This window comes from Aspergillus puulaauensis, chromosome 8, assembly GCF_016861865.1.
Source record: "Aspergillus puulaauensis MK2 DNA, chromosome 8, nearly complete sequence".
Lineage (NCBI taxonomy): Eukaryota > Fungi > Ascomycota > Eurotiomycetes > Eurotiales > Aspergillaceae > Aspergillus > Aspergillus puulaauensis.
In genome coordinates, this window is record NC_054864.1 from 45,336 (window position 1) to 65,539 (window position 20,204).

General features: G+C 47.5%; 7 protein-coding genes across 7 annotated transcripts; 5 read left to right on the top strand and 2 right to left on the bottom strand.

The window, feature by feature from the left end:
* Positions 1 to 185: 185 nt before the first annotated feature.
* Positions 186 to 1,139, top strand: APUU_80011S (uncharacterized protein; the record flags this gene model as incomplete). Its single annotated transcript, XM_041696244.1, has 1 exon — positions 186 to 1,139. The coding sequence occupies one exon, from the start codon at positions 186 to 188 to the stop codon at positions 1,137 to 1,139; it is 954 nt and encodes a 317-aa protein (XP_041561894.1).
* A 706-nt stretch (positions 1,140 to 1,845) lies between these two features.
* Positions 1,846 to 3,463, top strand: APUU_80012S (aminotransferase-like domain-containing protein; the record flags this gene model as incomplete). Its single annotated transcript, XM_041696245.1, has 7 exons — positions 1,846 to 1,930; positions 1,985 to 2,184; positions 2,230 to 2,372; positions 2,423 to 2,434; positions 2,484 to 2,684; positions 2,733 to 2,984; positions 3,040 to 3,463. The coding sequence occupies 7 exons, from the start codon at positions 1,846 to 1,848 to the stop codon at positions 3,461 to 3,463; spliced, it is 1,317 nt and encodes a 438-aa protein (XP_041561895.1).
* A 135-nt stretch (positions 3,464 to 3,598) lies between these two features.
* On the bottom strand, positions 3,599 to 4,535 carry APUU_80013A (uncharacterized protein; the record flags this gene model as incomplete). The annotated part of the gene is made up of 4 exons (XM_041696247.1): positions 3,599 to 3,635; positions 3,683 to 4,237; positions 4,295 to 4,355; positions 4,406 to 4,535. The coding sequence occupies 4 exons, from the start codon at positions 4,533 to 4,535 to the stop codon at positions 3,599 to 3,601; spliced, it is 783 nt and encodes a 260-aa protein (XP_041561896.1).
* A 3,183-nt stretch (positions 4,536 to 7,718) lies between these two features.
* On the top strand, positions 7,719 to 8,765 carry APUU_80014S (sterol desaturase family protein; the record flags this gene model as incomplete). The annotated part of the gene is made up of 1 exon (XM_041696248.1): positions 7,719 to 8,765. One exon carries the CDS (start codon positions 7,719 to 7,721, stop codon positions 8,763 to 8,765), a length of 1,047 nt encoding a protein of 348 aa, XP_041561897.1.
* Positions 8,766 to 10,091: 1,326 nt separating this feature from the next.
* APUU_80015S (uncharacterized protein) lies at positions 10,092 to 13,130 on the top strand (the record flags this gene model as incomplete). The annotated part of the gene is made up of 1 exon (XM_041696249.1): positions 10,092 to 13,130. One exon carries the CDS (start codon positions 10,092 to 10,094, stop codon positions 13,128 to 13,130), a length of 3,039 nt encoding a protein of 1,012 aa, XP_041561898.1.
* A 239-nt stretch (positions 13,131 to 13,369) lies between these two features.
* APUU_80016S (uncharacterized protein) lies at positions 13,370 to 19,006 on the top strand (the record flags this gene model as incomplete). Its single annotated transcript, XM_041696250.1, has 2 exons — positions 13,370 to 18,888; positions 18,946 to 19,006. 2 exons carry the CDS (start codon positions 13,370 to 13,372, stop codon positions 19,004 to 19,006), a joined length of 5,580 nt encoding a protein of 1,859 aa, XP_041561899.1.
* A 295-nt stretch (positions 19,007 to 19,301) lies between these two features.
* Positions 19,302 to 19,663, bottom strand: APUU_80017A (uncharacterized protein; the record flags this gene model as incomplete). The annotated part of the gene is made up of 2 exons (XM_041696251.1): positions 19,302 to 19,450; positions 19,501 to 19,663. 2 exons carry the CDS (start codon positions 19,661 to 19,663, stop codon positions 19,302 to 19,304), a joined length of 312 nt encoding a protein of 103 aa, XP_041561900.1.
* Positions 19,664 to 20,204: the final 541 nt, after the last annotated feature.

The window sequence follows — 20,204 nt, forward strand, 5'->3', positions numbered from 1 at the left end:
ACGAAACGAAACACAATTCTGCTCATGGCGTATCCATACGAGGCTTACATGACACGCCCTTCGTAAGCCAAATTTGTAATTGTTAGACCTCCTGTATAATGGTGCCTTTCAACCTGGGATCACTTTTCGTCTCCATCCATTCTAGGTACGCAAATTGAATCTCTCTCGCGGCACCCAACAGCCTCATGAACGCCGTAAGGGTCACCTCGTGGACTGCACCACCGGAATATATTTCAGTCCCAAATCCACCAGCACCTTCACCAACCCAGCTGCAGCTCAAGGTTCTCTCTATAGGAATACCACCAGTCGTACGGCTTCGAGCGGCAGGCCTCCACCCAACAGCGCGCAATGCCGCTCTCCCCTTCGATCCCAGCATCGACGGCGTCGGACAAGATGAAGCTACCGGCGACTTATACTATATTACACCGCTAGCAGCACCCCTTCTTGCTGAGCGGGCGAACGTTGAACGAAACCAGGTAGTGAAACTGCCTGAGGGCACCGACCCAACGACTGTCGCAGGACTCGTCAACCCGGTGTCAAGCAGCTGGATGGCGCTTCGATGTCGAGCAAACGGCGGCTGCCGGGGACGTACTGTCGTGATTGTCGGCGCAACAAGCGCAAGCGGCCGGGCAGCTGCTATCGTGGCACGCTATCTAGGAGCACGGCGGATCATTGGGATATCACGAAACCAGGAAACCCTTGCAGGGGTGAAAGGACTAGATGACCGCGTTCTTTTAACTACACCGTTCGTTCTGCCTCCTGATATTGGACCGCTGCACATAATTCTGGACTACGTGGGCGGGCCTACTGCTGCCAGACTTCTCGAAACAGCGGAGGCAGAGCCCGGAACTGAGCTCCAGTATATTCAGGTTGGTGGACTCGCCGCGGAGGAGACTCATATGCTCAAACTGTTGCCGCCTCACTTGATCTGCTCGAAGCCGATTTGTATTAGGGGCTCGGGGATGGGAAGCTTCACCAAGCAAGACTTGAAGAATGAGATGGAAAGTTTGATTGGGCTTATCACGAAGATGGAGCGGCCGTTTGAGATCTTGAGTATACCACTGAGTGATGTGCAGTCTACCTGGGAATCTGAGGAAGTCAAACCGAAGCGATTGGTTGTTATACCGCACCCAGAATAGCTGTTGCGTGAATTGCAGTTAGCAGTCTACTCCGTTCGAATACTCTTGTATCGGATGCGTATGTTAAAAATACAGCAATGGAGTCACTCAAGTACCATTAATCGTATTTTCAGATATGCGAGTGCGAGAGAGGTGATCTACAATGACACACCCTTGGCTATATACTTCATACGTCAACTTGCCCAGCTGAGACACGGAAGACTCGATATATACGAGCAGTGTCAGCTTGAGCTGAGCTTACCCTGTTGTACTCTGGGTATAAACCTAAATCGCCCATGACGAGCCGATTGTGCTCTTTCCGCAGTGCACCAAGAGACGGGACATTATACGAGGGAAAACGCCTTCTCTTCACTTGGCAAGCTGTGATATGTCAACTCGACTTCGAATCTTGTGTTAATCGCGCCATTCGCATCTTGCCTTACATTCTGTCTCCATTCCAGTTCCTGTGACGAATTCGACATGGTCTAGCCTAGGCTTCCTTGCACATTACGAGATAAAGATTGCGCAATGTCCTTTACAAGTGTGGTTAGTACCTGGAATCGTTCAGTCACACCCAATAGTACGGGAAAGGATCCCCTCGTATCCGTTAGGCAAGATAGACAATAACTGAGGCAACAATGCCACGACCGGGGATGAGCATTTATTTGCCCCTCCATCTCGGTACACTTCGCTTAACTCCCACCTAAATCATTCAACATACTGTACAATGGGGTCAATCGGGCCTGAATGTTCGCAAGTGGACCCTACACCACTATTCTCAACCCGTATAGAAAAATGGGAGCCTGGAGCTAGTAAGTCACCATGCATCAAACGACATAATTGACCCTGTGTTGAAGTCTGTACAGTCCGCAGTCTCCTCCCTCTGGAGTCACAACCGGGGACGATTTCTCTTGTTGCTGGAAAGCCCAACCCAGGGACATTTCCATTTGCTGAAATTGCTATTACCCTGAAAGGCCCTATAGGGACGAAGATCGTGCTTGACGAAGCCGATCTCAACGTTGGTTTACAGTATGGTCTTCCCGCGGGGAATGGCGAACTTATCAAGGTATGCTCTCCTAGCCACCTTCTTGTGCAGGGCTGATTGCTGTAGTGGTTTGAGAGCCTCCAGAGGCGAGTGCATGGTGTTGGCGAACCCAGTGGCTGGGGTTGCTGCATTGGCAACGGGAGTCAGGAGCTTATCAATCGGGCTCTTCAGGTTTTCACAGACCCCGGAGATCCTATTTTAGTTGAAACGTATGTTGAAGTCGTGGATGATCGAAATCAAATGTGCTAATAACCCCCAGACCGGCATATCCGTGGGTTCACCGAGCTTCTGAAGTGGGATCCTGCTAACTCTCCCGCCAGAGGTATCCTTGGGATGGCACGGGCAGATGGGCAGGAACTCATACAAGTTCATTCTGATGCTCAGGGACTGGATCCAGCTGGACTCGAGCAAACCCTGGTGGAATGGCCATCTGATTGCCGAAGGCCCAAGGTTCTATATACAACGCCGACAGGGTCGAATCCAACCGGCCAGTCATGCACCGAGTTACGCAAACTGGAAATGTGAGTAAGCTGCTACACCATTGCCGAGGAATTGCTCATAAACTGTAGACTCCGACTCGCTAAACGTTTTAACTTCATGATCTTGGAGGACGACGCATATTACTTTATCGACTTTGAGGAAATACCATCTAAAAGAACTAGGAGTTATCTTGCACTCGAGCAAGAGGCAAACGGAGAGACAGGGCGTGTAATCCGATTCGACTCCCTGAGCAAGATTGTCAGTGCAGGTCTGCGTGTCGGTGTCCTTACGGCTCCAGTCGCTGTAATTGAGAAAGTCTGCCGAATCACAGAGAATATCAAGTATGTTGAGCGCCGATGCTGCAAGGCTGCAAGTCAACATCGGCTAATTGATCAGTCTTCAACCTTCATCGACTACCCAGCTTCTAGCTCTTTCACTGCTTCGACATTGGGGCCATTCGGGATTTCTTAAGCACTGTACCCAGGTAGCAGACGTCTACCGACGCAGAAGAGATCTCTTCATTGCCGCAGCGGAGCGCCATCTCATAGGAAGAGCGACATGGCATGTCCCAACCGCTGGGATGTTCCTCTGGTTGACTCTGCGCCTTCCGGCAGGACGAGACAGTTTCGAACTACTGGGTAAACAGAAATTGGGGAACGGCATCCTGGCAATTCCCGGCGTCGCCTTTATGCCAGGCAACGAGAAGGGGTGTCACATTCGCGCCAGCTATAGTCTGATTCCAGAAGAGGACATGGACGAGGCATGTGCCCGTATTGCTAGACTCGTTGATGGACTGGGGCTCGAAGATGCTGTTGAATAGTATTATCAAATAGAATACTCTATGGACGAAGTCACTTGGTCTAAGCCCGCATCTCGGTACATTCTTTTATACTAGTTATCATGTGCCACAGTGTTCAAAGTCCGCAGATCTCCTTAAACAGACCATCTCATCGATTTAGCCAGTCGGTGGCTTTTGACCGTAAACAAAGTATCTACGCTGCATTAGTATGCGAGACTCAAAGAGTGAACTGGTACTCACACAGGCCAGTACGCATGAACATCTGGATTTTGCAACTGCTCGCGCACAGAAACAAGGAAGACTCTTGCATCCTCAGGATTCCACCCTAGACCCTTGACCATCAGCGCAGTCGAAAACTCTTCAAACCGCTGGAGAACATTGTACGAGTTCCACTGCCCCTTTAGTTTCCCCTCCTCATCCTCGGGCCACGGGTTAGTTGGCCATTTATGCACGACAGTCTGACAATTGATGAAGCCTGCTTCCTTCATCCAGGCTTCATACTTTGTGGGATTATCTGTTGGACGATTCATCTTCTCTGACACCTCGACCAGTAATCTGCCCCACTTGGAGAGTGGATTGTCCTCTGTGAGGGTGCCGTCATCGCAGGTGGGAGGGTTGCCGAGTTCCTGCATTTCAAGCCATCCCCCGGCATTAAGAAACTCAAGAGATTGGGCGAAAAGGCCGCGTTCCTCGACTCTGCGGTGATTTTGGCGGCAGTGGATGTAGTCGAACCTCTGGCTGTATGGCCAGGGTTTGTTTGCATCGGTGGTGTCGGGGGTAATATTTGCTGGTAGCCTTGGGAGATGGTCTTATCAGCCTTTACCTCCTGGCTCTTCAGGGCTAGGAAAGTACCCCGTTTTGTCCATTATGGTTGAGCTGTTAGCTATGATGGATACAGTTGGATTTTTTTCGGCTGCTATCTGTTAGTTCAGGCATGAAACTAACTATCAGTCTGTTTCGTACCGAAGGCAAGGGCCCAAGTTGCGTCTGCTGTCGCTATATCGAGGACAGAGGTGACATTGTCTGACAAAGGAGACAGGTGCAATTTCCCACCCAGGGTAAGGTGGAAAAGCTGATGCTGAATATCTTTCATACATTACTATAAAGGCAATGGTGATCAAGGGTTCACATACCCAGTCGATCTGCCTGCCATTGTGTAAGGACCTGATAGCTCAGCAATTTGATAAAGCTAGGAATTATTCACCTCTGCATCGCGTCCTTGGAGTGATGTTAGCAGTTGAATCTTCCAAGATAGCTTAGCCGCTGCTTTACCTCGAGTGTGGACTTTCTGTACCTGCCCTGTCTTCCTTATATATAGTTGAACGGACGAAATAGCTGACTCTTTGGAATTATCCATGGCTCATATCAATCTCTGAAGCCCTCAACTAGTGATGAAGAACCCCGAGTATTTAATCACAGACGCATATTTACAAAGAAGTTTTCTCCTGAGAGAAAGAGCCGTCCAGTATATAACAGGAAGTCTGAGCACGGAATACGAGGGCTGAGTGGGGAGCGTTGCTTCGGGCCTTCTTGGCTGCACCTCACGTTTTATCGTCTTATTAATACGAGATTCGATAACGTAAATCCCGGGCGGTAGGTGCGTCCCGGGCGGAAGGTAGTTTTTGCACCCGCCTATTGCTATACAAACTTTCGATTTAAATAACTTCATTAATTCTTAATTAAATTCTTTGAATTAAAGATAATTAGAAACACGACAGCTTGTTCTCTTATGATCTTGTATTCTGTAATTTGTATACTTTAGTGGAGCGCGGCTATATCTCTCTAAAGTTAGAAGAGTAGTAGAGCTTGACCCCCCCCCTACTAACTTAAACTTTATTATTTCTTGATGAAATAAGGTCCCTGGCTTCTGTAAATAAAAGGCTATCTGCAGGAGCTATTAAATATCTAGAATAACTCTTTTTTACTATATTATCTGCTATAAATTTGCGGAGATCTATATTCTCCCGCGCTAATAATCTAGTATTATATATAGCTGTCTTGTACTCCTTCATAAATTCGTCCAGCACCTGTTTGGAGGGGGTTGGTGGACTTTTAGAGCCCTCTTTTAGAAACTTCTTAATTAACGAAGCTTTCTGTTATACTTAGCAGACTGTATGAGGCGTATAAAGTTAAGAGGATGAAATTAAAGTAGTCCCTCTGCTTAGGGGGGGTGTAGGAGTTAATAACTTTAACTGTAACTTATCTAGTACTGTAGTAGGTAGGAAAGAAAGTAATCTAGTTACTCTAAATCTACTTTAAATATTCTCTGTTGTAAAGACCTTCTTATAGGCTTCTGGGTACGCCTTTAAGAAATTATATTTATTGATATGATTAGATCCACAGCGTGCCTTATTCTTAATCATAGATCCGTACGCCTTTTTTAAAGGACCAAAGCAGCCAATATTAAGAGGTTGCAGAAGGTGAGATGAATAGGGAGGCATGTAGATAGGAATAATATAATTATTCTTATATATAAGATTAAAAGTAGGAGTTAGGTAGCTTTTATAGCTATCTAAAATAAGAAGTATATACCCCCCCCTCTGCCGCTTTTGTATAGCTGGAATAAAGTATTTTTAAAGCCAGCGAAGCCTAATAATATCTATTATCTATCTATTATCACTAACTTTAATTCTTTATATAGGTGGAATAGATAGTTCTTTAAACTAACCTTTAATATAGTGCTTTTCTTTAAAAATAATTATTAACGGAATCGACCACCCGCTTGAATTAATGTATTTAATTATTATAACCTACTCCTGATTTCCTGGCTATACAAGCCATGGCTTGCCTGGTATTTCTGCTTGAGATACTATCTTTATTATTGTAATTAGATCTATAGCGAAGCTAGTTTTGTTAAAGTTATAGATATCTTTATCTAATATACTGTACTCGACTTTAACTCTTTATATCTTATTAAAAAATAGGTAAATTATTTTATGATCTTTACAGAGTACTCTTAAACGATTAATCTTTCAAGTAAACCTGGTTTTAATTTCAGGGTGTCTCTTGGTAAATTCTGTTACCCAGTTCTTTCTAATTAGTCGGGATAGGATTGAGGATTTGTCTAGAATAAGTTAGGCCATCTTATAAATACACGAGGGCCTCGGGGCTGCTTTATAAATATTTAGTAATACTATCCAGTCTATTAAGCTCTTTTCTTAACATAGGGATAGCCTATATTAATAATTATAGAGTTCTGCTTAAGAATATTGGTTATTAAGTCTTCCTCGGAGTGTATTTAGATGAATATTATAGATATGTGCCGCGGGCGTAATTTTTTAAAATCTTCTATTTTTAAGGTCTTGAATCATGTATTTGATCCGGCCCTCTTGCTCAACCAAATTTTGATTTATTTGACGCGCTTTTCGTGGCATGATAATTATTAAAAGTTAAGATTAAGAAACGCGTTGATGCGGGTGCAAAAACTACCTTCCGCCCGGGACGCACCTACCGCCCGGGATTTACGTTAAGACATGGCGGCTTATAACAGGCGCCTTTATCATATGCAAGTAGAAGACTAGCAAGAACGAGAACTCACTATCTTATAGCTACCGTGCACTCTAAGCTAGAACCCTCAACTTCAAGTTCAGGTAGTATTCGCAAACCATGATAAAACACTGCCCTGGCGTTGACTTTGTTCCTCCTAGTAGGTTGACAACAAGGACATGTCTATTATGATCCCCGTGGGGTATATACTGGCCAAAGTCCTGCAAGGCCGAGCGGTCGCAGATGCCATACGACAATTGGTGGTACGTGGGGAAATTACTGAGGAATCGTGGTGCAATATTAGGCTGATGTTAATTTCACTGCCGAGATATGTGACAACAAGATCCAAACAGCCTAGGTATGTGACAATCTCTCAACCCCAACGTCCTGAAGTGGTTCTGCATACAAAGAAGTCTCTGGGAAATAAGGAGCATCTCCCATAAAAGAGGACCAGGCAGAAGTCCCGGTGATTGGGGTGAGACCCACCCTCCCCCTATCTATTGCCGGATTGATTGCACACCCGCTCGCAACACATACCGGATATGAACAATATATGTGGACCTCTCGTCATGTCAATCAGCCTTCATATGCTTTTCCTTCTTTTACTTAGGGTTTCGTTGGCCAGAGATCATAGATCACTAATCAAGAGTGATTTACGTGCCCACGCCTCGGTCCCAACAATTACTGGCTTGACGTACCTTTCCCATGTGCTCCAGTGGGCGATGAATATAAAGCTTTCTGGGCTGCGGGGTGACATACCTCTTCCCATACCACTACGATCCTGCTTACGATGGCTATCCCGATGCGCAACCCAAAGGATTCCATGACGTCCACCTGGCGTCTGTGGGATCGCTCGCGGTGGGGAGGAGGCCACTGGCTCCTCGAGTTCCTGAACGTGCACCATGTCGAACTTGACCAGGGTGTCCCAGTTTATCAAAAGACCGACAAGATCCCTTATGCACCAGAGCTGCAGTTCCATGTTTGGGTCCTTGCTCACGCTGCGCTCCCGCTCGTCCTTCACCAACTCTATATCTACTTCTTCGGTTACCCTTCGCCATGGCTCGCGTTTTTCTACTACTATTTCGCCTTCCAGTTCAACACCGTTCACGAAACACATGTTCTCCGCCGCGTCGGACACAAGATCGGATTCCTCGACGGGGACAAGCATCCTCGCGACGGCGTACCCGACGTCGGTGTCGGCAAGACTGTGCAGACGCTCATATCCGTGATTGTGCTCCGTCCAATGTACACCGTTTTCCTCGCCTACCGCCCCGATGAAGGCCCAGCCTCGATCCGATGGGGATGGCTTATCTTCGAGACCGGCATGTACGCCCTCATGATTGACTTCTGGTACTATATCCTGCACCGCTCCGCGCATGAGACGGAAAACCTATGGAAATTCCACCGCACCCACCACCTAACTAAGCACCCCAATCCTCTGTTAACCGCCTATGCGGACACGGTGCAGGAGTTTGTGGATATCATCGGCACGCCCCTTCTTGCATACGGTTCGATGAGGCTAATGGGATTTCCCATGGGCTTCTACGAGTGGTGGGTTTGCCAGGCGTATGTGGTATTCACCGAGATCCTGGGCCATAGCGGCCTACGGATGTATGCCGGGGCAGTCAACCCATGGTCGTGGCTACTAAGGCTGTGCAAGATGTACCTCCTGATCGAGGACCATGATCTTCACCATCGCAGGGGCTGGAAGCACAGCCAAAACTACGGCAAACAAACCCTGGTGTGGGATAAGCTGTTTAACACCGCTGGTCAGCGTGTGGAGGCGCTTGCGGACAACATCGACTATGTGAACGTTGCGGAAATTCCCTTGCTATAACAGTGGCGAGCAGCGCTTCATTCTCAGGCAACATGTTTGTACGATATCGCCCAGCTCCTGGTCCTTGACTCCCTCAAGTTGCGTTTTTCCCACAGAATTACGAGTTTCGCTGCCCTACGACCTGTGCGCAGTTGCTGGGCCTATGGAAAAATCCAACGCCAAAGTCTTTGTTTGTCGACCTTCACATTGGTAATACCTCTGCTGCCCATGTCAGAAAGACCTGCTAACACTACAAAGATTATGGTGCAGATGGATCTTGATCTCAGGTCTCGCCCCAAAGTCGCACGAAGAGCTGCGAGCCAAGCAAGTCAGGCGAGGTTCTAGTCAAAAGTGACTTTCCAACTGCTGCCATCTACTTCTGGAATGATCACAATGGATCGCGATACCGGGCTTCGTACTTTCAGCCCCACCCAGTGTATGGAGCACGGTTATTTCGCCCAGGTGAATCCTGCGACGCAGAGGATCGTCGTGCTGGAAGAAGAGTACAAATGGAGACGAGCGTGTTCTAGACTTCTTGAAGAGATTCGTCCATGCTGAGGTGGGCTCGCAGTCGAGGGCAGCGAAGCTATAGATATATAGATATGGCAACAGCACTATACTGATAGTCAGATAGACATGATGAGCAGAATATTGGTTTTATTTTTGTTAACCCCTCATTCCCGTAAATTATAGCGAGGCAGTACCTTAAAAGATTTCGCTAATAGGCAATAAGTAGTAGAACTGAGGAACAGAGCAAAAGAGCCAGCGGGAATATATAAATATATAACCCCGAAGGGGCTGCATATAGACCTGCTATATCTGTAGACTAGGATAACAATTCAAAGTTCCTTAAGGGTATCTGAGTAATCTGCCCTATTACATGTATGAATTGCTTAATGCCGTGCCATTTATATTACAGGGATGTATATACATTATACTCTACATATCACCGATACATGCTTCATGCCTGAATGTTGCCTGGCCGGTCACGTGTTCCCCATGCTCGGAAGAGACGGCGAACGTAAGTCCGAGCCAATGAGCAATGCGGGACTGTAAGCTGGAGTCCACCTTCTAAATAGCTTCAATACTCCGGAGTACATGTAATTCCTGCACTGGTTACATGCTTCGTAGGTCTATTGGATTCTCTTGTTTTGGACAGCAGAATCGATGTGACCCGAAATACAAGGATTTGCGTCGAATCACGTGGTATGGAGTGCGTCTGTTTGACAAGGCTGTGTGTTGCCTGCATGGCCCCAGCTTCAGCCTCGTCGAAGCTGAACACTTGTCGTTCTCATCCCCCGGGGACGGCAGAAAGAGGGTCGCGCTGCCCACACTGCCTAATGAATCATGGCTCGACGCAGGCTCACTCATCACGAATATACAGTTGGATGGCTATGTGCGTTGGAAATCGAGTTGAAAGCAGCGTGTGCGATACTCGACGAAGTCCATGAGACGCTGCGTCCAGCGGATCACGACGACAATGTGTATACGCTGGGGCAGGTGGCCCAGCACAACGTCGTCATCACATGCCTTCCGAAAGGAATATATGGAACAACCCCAGCTTCGAATGGCGCGCAAAGGATGGAGCTGAGCTTCCCTAATATTCAATACCGATTGATCGTCGGGGTTGGAGGGGGAGTCCCTTGTCCTGGTGATGTCCGGCTGGGCGATGTAGTGATTGGCATCCCTGGTGCTAATTCCACGGGGGTCGTCGCTTACGACCACGGAAAAACAACTACTGGGGGTCATCTCGAGCAGACCAAGATACTCAACAAACCCCCGTTGAACATGCTCAAGGCAGTTCCTCACCTCGGACTGAACCGTGCTGTGTCCGTCAGTCAGACTCTGAACACAGCGATCGCGTCAGACCCCATAGCACTGGCAGAATTTGCCTGTCCCGGCGCAGAGAACGACAATTTATTTGAGGCCGAGTACGACCATCCGGACCCGAGTCAAAGCTGCTCAAGCTGTTGTGATGAGACGAAGATTGTGCGGAGGCTTCAAAGAAAAAATGACGAGCCACATATCCATACAGGAACAATCGGATCTAGCGATCGGGTCATCAAAGATGCTAGAACGAGAGATTCTTTGGCCAAAGCGTACGGAATATTGTGTTTCGAAATGGAAGCGGCCGGGCTAGTGGACTCATGGCCGTGTCTGGTGATCCGAGGCATCTCCGACTATGCGGATTCCCATAAGCAGAAACAGTGGCAGCCATATGCGGCCATAACCGCTGCAGCGTGTGCAGGAAGCTTAATGTTGCTATTGGACAAAAAACGCCATGGATATCAACAATACCATGAGCAGGTTGATGTTCCACCCGACTATTCAGATGCTCGAAAGGAACGCGTTCGGGCCCTTTCATTCAGCAACCCTATTCGACACAGGGAAGACATACAAGACCGAAAAGGAAGAAGGGCCAAAGGAACCTGCGAGTGGATGCTGAAAACCAACGTCTTTCAGGAGTGGCATGGCTGTTCTGGAAAAGACAACGATTCCAACATTCTGTGGCTTCACGGCTTGCCAGCAAGTGGAAAATCAATGATGACAATCTTTCTTACCGAAGCCCTGGAGAGCGATCTAGATCTGGGAGATGCAGGCCTGGTGATATATTTCTTCTGCGATTCCAGCTCCCAGAATCACACTTCTGGAATCGCTCTTCTGAGTGGTTTGATCTGGCAATTGATCAAGGATCGACCGGTAAGCCAGGAAGTCGTTAGAAGACAGTATGAAGAAGATGAGGAGTTGTTTACTTCTTTCAACCATCTGTGGAAATTGTTTATTATGTTGGTGAAAGGGTGGAGCGAGGGGAAGATTTACTGCGTCATTGACGCCCTTGATGAGTGCGACAGGGAGTCACAGAATGCGATACTGAGAAAGTTTGAGAACTTCTTCGACCCGGCGTACTATGATGGATCCCTCTCGCATGTCTATTTTCTCATTACAAGCAGACCGTATGAGGAGATCAGAACATATTTGGGGGGGTTTGTCAACGCGGATATTGGTGGGTTCGCCGAGGCAAAAGATGATGTTGCTGCGTTCATTGATTACTCTGTGGGTTACTTGACCGAGAAGAAGTGGTTTTCCGCTGAGATGCAGGGGAGAGTTCGTCAGATTGTCCAGGAAAAAGCCGAAGATACCTTCCTCTGGGTCTCCTTGGCTATGGACGAAGTGAAGGATGCTGCGCGGCCAGATATTATCGGAATCCTGGAGCAATTACCTGCTGGACTGAGCAGTCTCTATGGGAATCTGCTCGAAAGGGCAACCGAAGCTCGCTCCGGGAGAAAGGGAGACATTCTTCGTATTGTCAATGTCGTGGCAGTTTCTCTGGAACCTCTCAGTCTCCTGCAATTATCCTACGCCTGCCAGCTTTATGGACAGGAAAGCGAGGAAGAACAGTTACTCGCAATGAGAAGCTCCATCGGGGATTGCAAGCTTCTGGTTGTTGAAACAAACGATAAAGTTGCATTGCTACATAAGTCAGTCAAAGACTTTCTGGCGGACGACCAGTATGACAGTGGCAATGGCCTTTGGGCGGCCCATGCCTTTCTAGCGTATAGGTGTATCGATTGTTGCATGGAGTCCGTGGGCATCCCAACTGTTGTTTCGAACCTTGGCGGCCGCAAAGATGAAGAAATTGGCGATACTAGCCTACTCGCCTATGCAACTCGTTTCTGGCCGGAGCACGCACATTTTGCGGGAGAGCAGTTCGAGATTATCGAGAAACAGGAGCCGTTTTTCAAAGAGAACTCTCGTCAGTGGCAAAATTGGTTGTTGCGCCTTTCTCCTTCACAAACCTACAAAAAGTGGGCAGAGCCTTCTCCATTTCACATTGCTGCGATATGGGGAATTCTACCACTCGCCAAGTACATTCTGCAGACCACTTCAGTGGACAGATACCACAGGACCGAATATTTGGACACCGATTTTGTCACACAGGAGGGCGAGACCGCTCTAGAACTGGCGGCTTCGTCGGGGCATGAAATGATTGTGTGCCATCTGCTAGAACAGGCACCAGCAGAGATGGTAATCTTTAGCGCTGTCCTAGAAGCAGCTATCAAAAACACGCAACGAGGGGCGCAGATCATCGACGCGCTCCTTTTGCATCCACGAGCCCACACATCAAACTGGAATCATGCGCACCTCGTCGAAGCTGCCAAAAACCCTACATGTGGTCGTGAGATCTTACAAAGTCTTCTTAAAAAGATCCCTAGGCTACGGAGTTCTTTAGACGACGACATACTAGTAGCAGCAGCAGGGAACAGCGACTTGGAGCCCATGAGACTGTTGCTCAACGTTGATATGGATAACACAAACCTGAGTGAAGAGGTATTACTGGCAGCAGTTGGGAACGATGCAAACTGCACATCACACCGCGAGCTATAGAGCTGATCCTCCGGTTCTGGAGCAAACCGACAGCGCGGGCTCTATTGCGGCAAGACCAGCGCCAGATATCATTCCATGAAGAGGCTTTGAAAATAATTGCGGAACGGTTTGATCAGACAGACCTGCTTACAGTGCTGAATGGGATGCAACACCCGTTGGCGGTGACAGAGGGGATTCTTATTGCGGCGTCAAGAAACAGCCATTGCCACAGGGAGATGCTCCGTATCCTCATAGACAGAATGGGGCAAACTGTCTCAGTCACCCCTCACATCATTAGGGCAATTGCGCGAGCAGATGAAGGGTCACTCGACTTGCTGATGTCCAAGACCGACGGCTGCTTCGAAATTACGGATGATGTGGTGATGGAGGTATTTAAGAACGATCGAAATGACGGCAAAATGATGCGCACTCTTCTCTCCCAGAACAAAGGCAAACGGAGTATAACATCTCAAGCTGCAGTTGCAATTGTCGGACTCTACGATGTGACAGTGGTAGAGCTTTTGCTTCAGGAGTATACGATCGCTGGCCTGTCGAACAACATGATTGTGGCCGCTTTATCCAACATTGCCAACTCCGCTCCTATACTTGACGTGCTTCTAAGAGAGTCGACAGAATGGCAGTTTGATGGGACTTGGTGGAGCACAATTACTCGGGAAAGCTCGCAAGATACCTTTCAGTGGCTCCATTCCAAACTCTTTGATAACGATGTGACATCCACATCGTTCCTAGAAGGTGCGTTGTCGAATCCACGGCTGAAATTTCAAACCATTTGCCATCTTCTCGAGTCAGCTTCTGCGCAGGAAACAATATCTCAACGCTTGGTAGCTTGCAGCGCGAGAAACCAAGCCCATTCCCGCCGCCTTGTCGAGTTCATGTTGGCCAGGAATGATGCTCAGTTGGTCTTTATCACCGAAGATCTTGTGGGAGGTGGACTGGGAACCCAGAGACTCAGTGATGTCGCTATGAAAAATCTCCTCTCTATTGACAGCAACCGAATCAAGGTAACACATAATGGGATGTATATTATACTGCGCTGGTATGGCCAGAGCATTGTCGATTGCCTGATCAAGAGAGCCGGAACCGATTTCCTTCTCACAGCTGACCTGATTCGGGCGCTCATTTTCAATTCAACCCATGGCAAAGATGTTATGCATTGGTTACTGATGGAGAAAAGGATACAGGTTTCGCCATCTCAACTAGCAACGATTATTGAAAGTGGATGCTTCAGTGTCGATGTTCTAAAACAGACTCTGACTTGTCGCTGTATGAGAATGACTGAGCATCTTTTTGATGCCATCACAGCGGCTAAGGATGGATATCCTGTGATGGATGCGTATCTCAATACACATACTCTTGGTTCAATTCGGATTACAGTCCCTGCCATAGTCAAAATGATTGGAACATCCCATCGCCACAATTTGCCATTGCTGAAACTACTCCTCCGCAAACCACGGATCCAGGTTCACATCCCACAACCTGTCATTCGAGCTGCACTCCGAGCACTCAATACTCACGGGCTAGAGACTTTTATTGAAATTCTGACACTATTGATGACGCGAGGAGACAGAATCATGGCAGACGAAGAGTGCATGGCAGAACTACTCGCTCACAAATATCCGAATCGCCTGATGGAAACAATTTGCCATCATACACCAGAGGAGGAGCTTATAATCTCAAATGATATGGTCAGGGGCTTGAAGCGCTACAGTGCTATCGAAACACTCGCGAAGCATGCCAAATTTCACGTTGTCATTACTGAAGCTGCAATGTGCAATATAGTTACCGGATCTAGTTACGATATATCTAATATTCCTTTCAGACCTCGTTACAGGGCCCGTTACAAGATGGGCATGCATTTGCTGATTTCACGGCCAAACTGGGAGATCCCTGTCACGGAGAGTGTTCTTTGTGCAGGCATTATGCATGCCCGTGACAGACCAGATCAGATGTCGGCCCTATTTCAGCATGCGAGGCACGTACAGCTGACGTCGGTGTTTTTCAAGACCCTAACTGAGGCCACATTCGCGACGTCGGACCCCGAAAACAGCACTGAATATATTGAGGGATTCCTCGCCTTTTTCAAGAAGGTTCGCCTCGCTGGTTGTATCAGAGCCGACATGGTGGATGGTATTGTCGAGCACTGCTCTCCTCCAATCGTTCTGGCCCTGTTCGATAGAATTGACGATCCAATTCCGTTCTCCAGTAATACGTTGACATTTCTAGCAAGAAGATTCAGCGAAAAGATCGTTGCAGTGTTCCTCGATCGACACGGCAATAACTCGCTTATTACCGAGCAGGTCCTTGCTGCTGCCGCTTCAAATGGCCACCATGGGCCTGACGTCGTCACTGTCCTTCTACAGCGCAGTGATGTCCTTCCAACCAAGAGCGTCCTGCTTGCTGCAGCCACAAATCTGGGGCAAGGTCTAAATGTTGTGAACGTTCTACTTGCTCATTTGTCCAAGACATCAGGACAGATAGTGGACACAGGTGGAAAGGCCGATGGTCTATTAGCAAAGGATTTCCTTTTTGCATCGCTCGAGACGTGCTTTGCCAGCAATGAGCCTCCATATTGCACTGAGGGACAGCGTGTTCCTGGTGCCAATCTGAAAGGTCAGGCCTTGCGGATGGTGAATATGTTGATTGAGCGTGGAGTCTCTGTCGTCTTCAACGATGATGATCTCCTCAGGCTTTTTGAACTCTACACCCTGGCCCCCCATTTTAATTCCATCCTCCAGACACAGAGAGGGAGGCTACCGACCATCACCACCAATCTGATAGCGAGAGTCCGATTGCTCACAAAATACCTGTCTCACAACGTGTTCGACAGAAACCCGGGCCTCAACCCAACCCTTTACGACCCGTTGTTTGTGCCTACAATTCACCTCACGATCAGGGATATTGATCCCATAACCTTCGACTCTTTGATGAGGCGGAGTAAGCGCCCATCCCAGGAGATCAGGGCAGTCATCGAGTCATGCAGTAGTCAATGGGCTGGGAAACAAATTATGCTGCAAGTATTGACTTCCCAGGAATTGGAAATTACAGGACAAATGATATCAAAGGCAGCACTAGATCAATTTGACCCTTTTGAGCTGTTGCGACACCCAAAAGTCAAAATAACACGTGGCGCATTGCAAAGGATTCTACAGTATCTTCGCCCATGGCACCACAGGCACGTCTTGGAACTGTTGGAACTGAAGTCTATGTCTGGGATCATCGACGAGGAAACATGGATCTTCATGGTCTCGAAATTCACCGACCTCGACACGAGTCGCCTCGATCTCAGTCTCCTGGACTGGAAAGAGGTGATCGAAAAGGCAGGCCGTCGAGGAATGATTTCAGAAAGTGTCTTGTCGTCAGTAATTCGCACGAATGACTATAATATGGTCGACTTGTGCCTGAAAAATTACGACAAGCCACTGATCGTGACACAACAACTCGTGGATGCCTTTGCTCCTCGTTCTTCGCTCCCTTTGAGATCCACACGTCCAATGAACAGCCTGCGCAGGTTACTTGAACACGACTCCCTCGTTCACCCCATTCACTCATCTTGCCTCAAAAGAATACTCGAGATATTCGGCTCTGGAATCGCAGATGAACTCTTCAAAATCACCAAAAATCGGATATTAGTCGATGAATCCCTCTTGATGTCTATTGTATCCACAAAAAACGTGAAGATTATCAAGTCGTTCTTCAAAGAGTACCCGGATAATTTCACCATTACTCCCAGGGTTGTCATTATCGCCCTGCAGACAAATGCGCCTGATCATGTTGAGGTGGCAGCCAACGATGAATCAGATGGATCAGACGAGACCTCGGGGGACAGCCCCGGTTGGCCTGAATCCGACCAATTCCCTGACAGTAGTCCTAGTTCTGATTATTCGGGGGTGTTTAATGATCCCCGAGGGTGGTATGCTGAGCCGAGTGTGCCAAATGATGAAAGAGACGTGCAGAACCTGAAGCTGGACAAAGACACAAACACAGGGTACTACACCTCTGCGCATTTGCTTGAATATCTGTTCTGCTATTGCTCATATGACCCCATGGGACTTACGGAAGATATTCTTCTGTCTGCTATTGAGAATAGAGAGCGCGAGGCCCTGTTTGCAATCATTGCCAAATACTACAGCCTAGAAAACGTGAGAATTACAGAAAACATTGCCAGGGCTGCTGCATCTAACAGCATGCAACGTGTGCAACTTCTGCTGGACCTGTTTCCGGGCAAGCTACCAATCACAGACGAAGTTCTTATTGCAGCAGCAAGAAGCCCTAAAGAGAGCTACGAGACTCTTCAACTACTGTTTTCTTGCTCTTTGCACCGGATATTGGTATCCAAAAAGGTCATGATAGCATTGCTGCAAAATCCCAATTCTTGCCTTTCCGCCTTTCGAATTGTGCTTGAATATGGAGGTGACAATCTACTCAGGAGCCAGGAAATCAAGAGTTTCATTGTTAGGAATGCAGAAAGAACCTTGGTTTTGCAGTTCTTTCTGGAGCTTCCCGGATTCAGCCTTACTGTGACCGAGAGCATGATCCGATCGGATGATGAGAACGATGGAAAACATGGGAATCCCCTCAACAGCACCGATATCCCATCCAGGAGGCAGTCTTCTTTTTGGAAAAGAAGATATTTCCGAAGGTTCGAGGACGTCGAGAACCCCCTAATAAGCAGCAGCCTTCTATTCAAGAGCCGTAAGGCCAGGCTTACCTCTGCTTCGATTGCATTCATCATGGCCGAGGGAGACACAGGCTCCACTATGTCGCTTTTGGAGAAGCTCGCCACTGACCGAGACGACCGCCATTTGACGGAGGCTGTTTTCCTCCATGCTATATCGAATGAGCACAAAATGGCTTGCCTTACGGTACATCATCTATTGTCACGCACAAGCAAGTTCCTCACCGAGAAAGCCTGGATCATGGCAGCCAAAAATGGAGTTAACGGGTGGACTCTGATGCAGATGTTCGCAGATTATGACCCAACTTTACAATCAATGACTCCCACGGTTCTTTTGCATGCTGCACGCAATGACGAGCTCGGCAATTACATTTTCAAATGGCTTTTATCTTACTATCCGTCTAAAGTCCGTTTTTCTGAGGATATCCTGGCAGCCATCTCAGGGAACCCAGTGTGGTGGACTGGTGAGCCGCTCACCAGCCAGACCTACCGGCCCTATCTATGGCAAAATGGCCCTATCCTTGAGGTAATGCTGCATCAAGCCCAGGAGAAGGCAAAGATCACGGAGAATATTCTTATAGCTGCAGTGAAGAACCCTACGCACAGTGTTCGATATCTCAGAGTATTGCTCCAACATCCCACGAGAGAAGCCTTCGATCTTCAAAAGGTCGCAAGAATTGCTGCAGCCCATGAATTCGTGGATATAAAAGCACTTCTTGGCCTTTTTCAACACGGTGCTCTAATTGACGAAGATATAGTGGTAGCAGCAATGAGGAATCGTAGACGAAGCGGTGTTATTTTCGAGCTGATTCGCGTCGAGGATCTCTGGAGGGACTTTGTTGCCACTGATAAAGTGGTGTTGGCAGCAGCCGAGAATAAAGAGAATGGAAATGAATTGCTCGAGGACTTTTTAAGTTCCTACCAGGGAGTCATTGTGCTTCAAGACGAGGATATCAAGAAGGTCGCCAACTCCTTCAGCTTGGATGTGATATGGCAATTGCGCATTCGCCAGAGATCTCCTATTTCCAACCCGCTACCTGTTTTCGTCTATTTTCACTATATTTTCTATCTTCTCCATCGTTGGTTTGTATTGTATTGTTGAGATTTTGGTTTTGGTGCTACCGCTCACAGTGGAAGCAGTGGCACCGGCGAAGGAGTTGGAATCCTGTCGCCCTTCATTATTGGGCTCTCATGCGGTTGATTCATATTATGACTCTCTCTCCTGTATATCTTGAAAATGAGAAATGGCGTAGACAGTTCGGCGTAATGGAAACAGCTTTTTTTCGTATAAACCTGCTATCTCAATGTACCAAGATGGCTTACTCGAAGACCCTCAAGAAGCTAGGTAGTCTACTCTGTTACGAGTATAAGTTTCTTAATACCGTGTCTTTTATAGACTCAATATCTCGTCTGTCCCATTTACAAGTATTAATCAACTACTTAAGATGGCTGGTCATCTTATTAAAGTCGAGATTCCTTATTGGTATTGCTACTGTTTAGTCCACAGTTGGCTTTGTAGTCTCCCTGTCTTCTTCATCAAGCTTTAGGTCTTCCATGCCTTCAATCGCAGTTAATCGAGAGGGTATAAATCGAGCCCGGACATTGTGCTGCGAAAATAAATCGTTCATATCTTCCAATGACAGTCCTAGAGTAGAGTTAGTTGACCAATTCGCATCTACAAGCCGCAATGCATACCTTTGGTTTCTGGCACGAGGAACCAGGTGAAGACTACCATGACAAAACAGAACGATCCGTAAACAAAATAGGTACCGAAGCCATTCACGCCGAGTGTGGCGAACATGCTGGGCGTGGCTTTGGCCACGACAAAATTGAACAACCACTGGCTGGCTGTAGCCATTCCCATTTGTAGACTTCGCATACGAGCCGCCGGTATTTCCTAGGAATGCTGTTAGCACCTCAGGATGGAGTGCATGTCTAGTATAATAGAATCTATCCTTAAGTTTACAAAGGGCTAAGCTACTTAGGATTTAATAACGGGTAGCTTTTATTACTAGGGTTACTCCAGTATACCATACTGGAGCAGGATCTAATGTTAGGAGGGGCTAAGTGTCTATAAATCCTTCCTTTCAGAGATTCGATGATTACTCAAGGCATACAACAACGCCACTGTGGGAGGGATATTTCACCCTCTAGTGATCGTGCCTCTGACAGTCTCTATTATGATTTGGTTTTGGCCTTGTTTGGGGCATATATGGTCCCTCTGCATGGAATAGTTGCGTTTATTGCTGTCCGACAAAATGGGCAGTATAGTGGAAACGGTTTTCCTGGTTTCGTGTAGGAAGACATACTAAATACATATGTGATTTCGTAGAGAAAGATGGATCCGACAAAGGAGAATGTTGCTGTACAGATAGATAAAAGATGGAACCTGAACTATA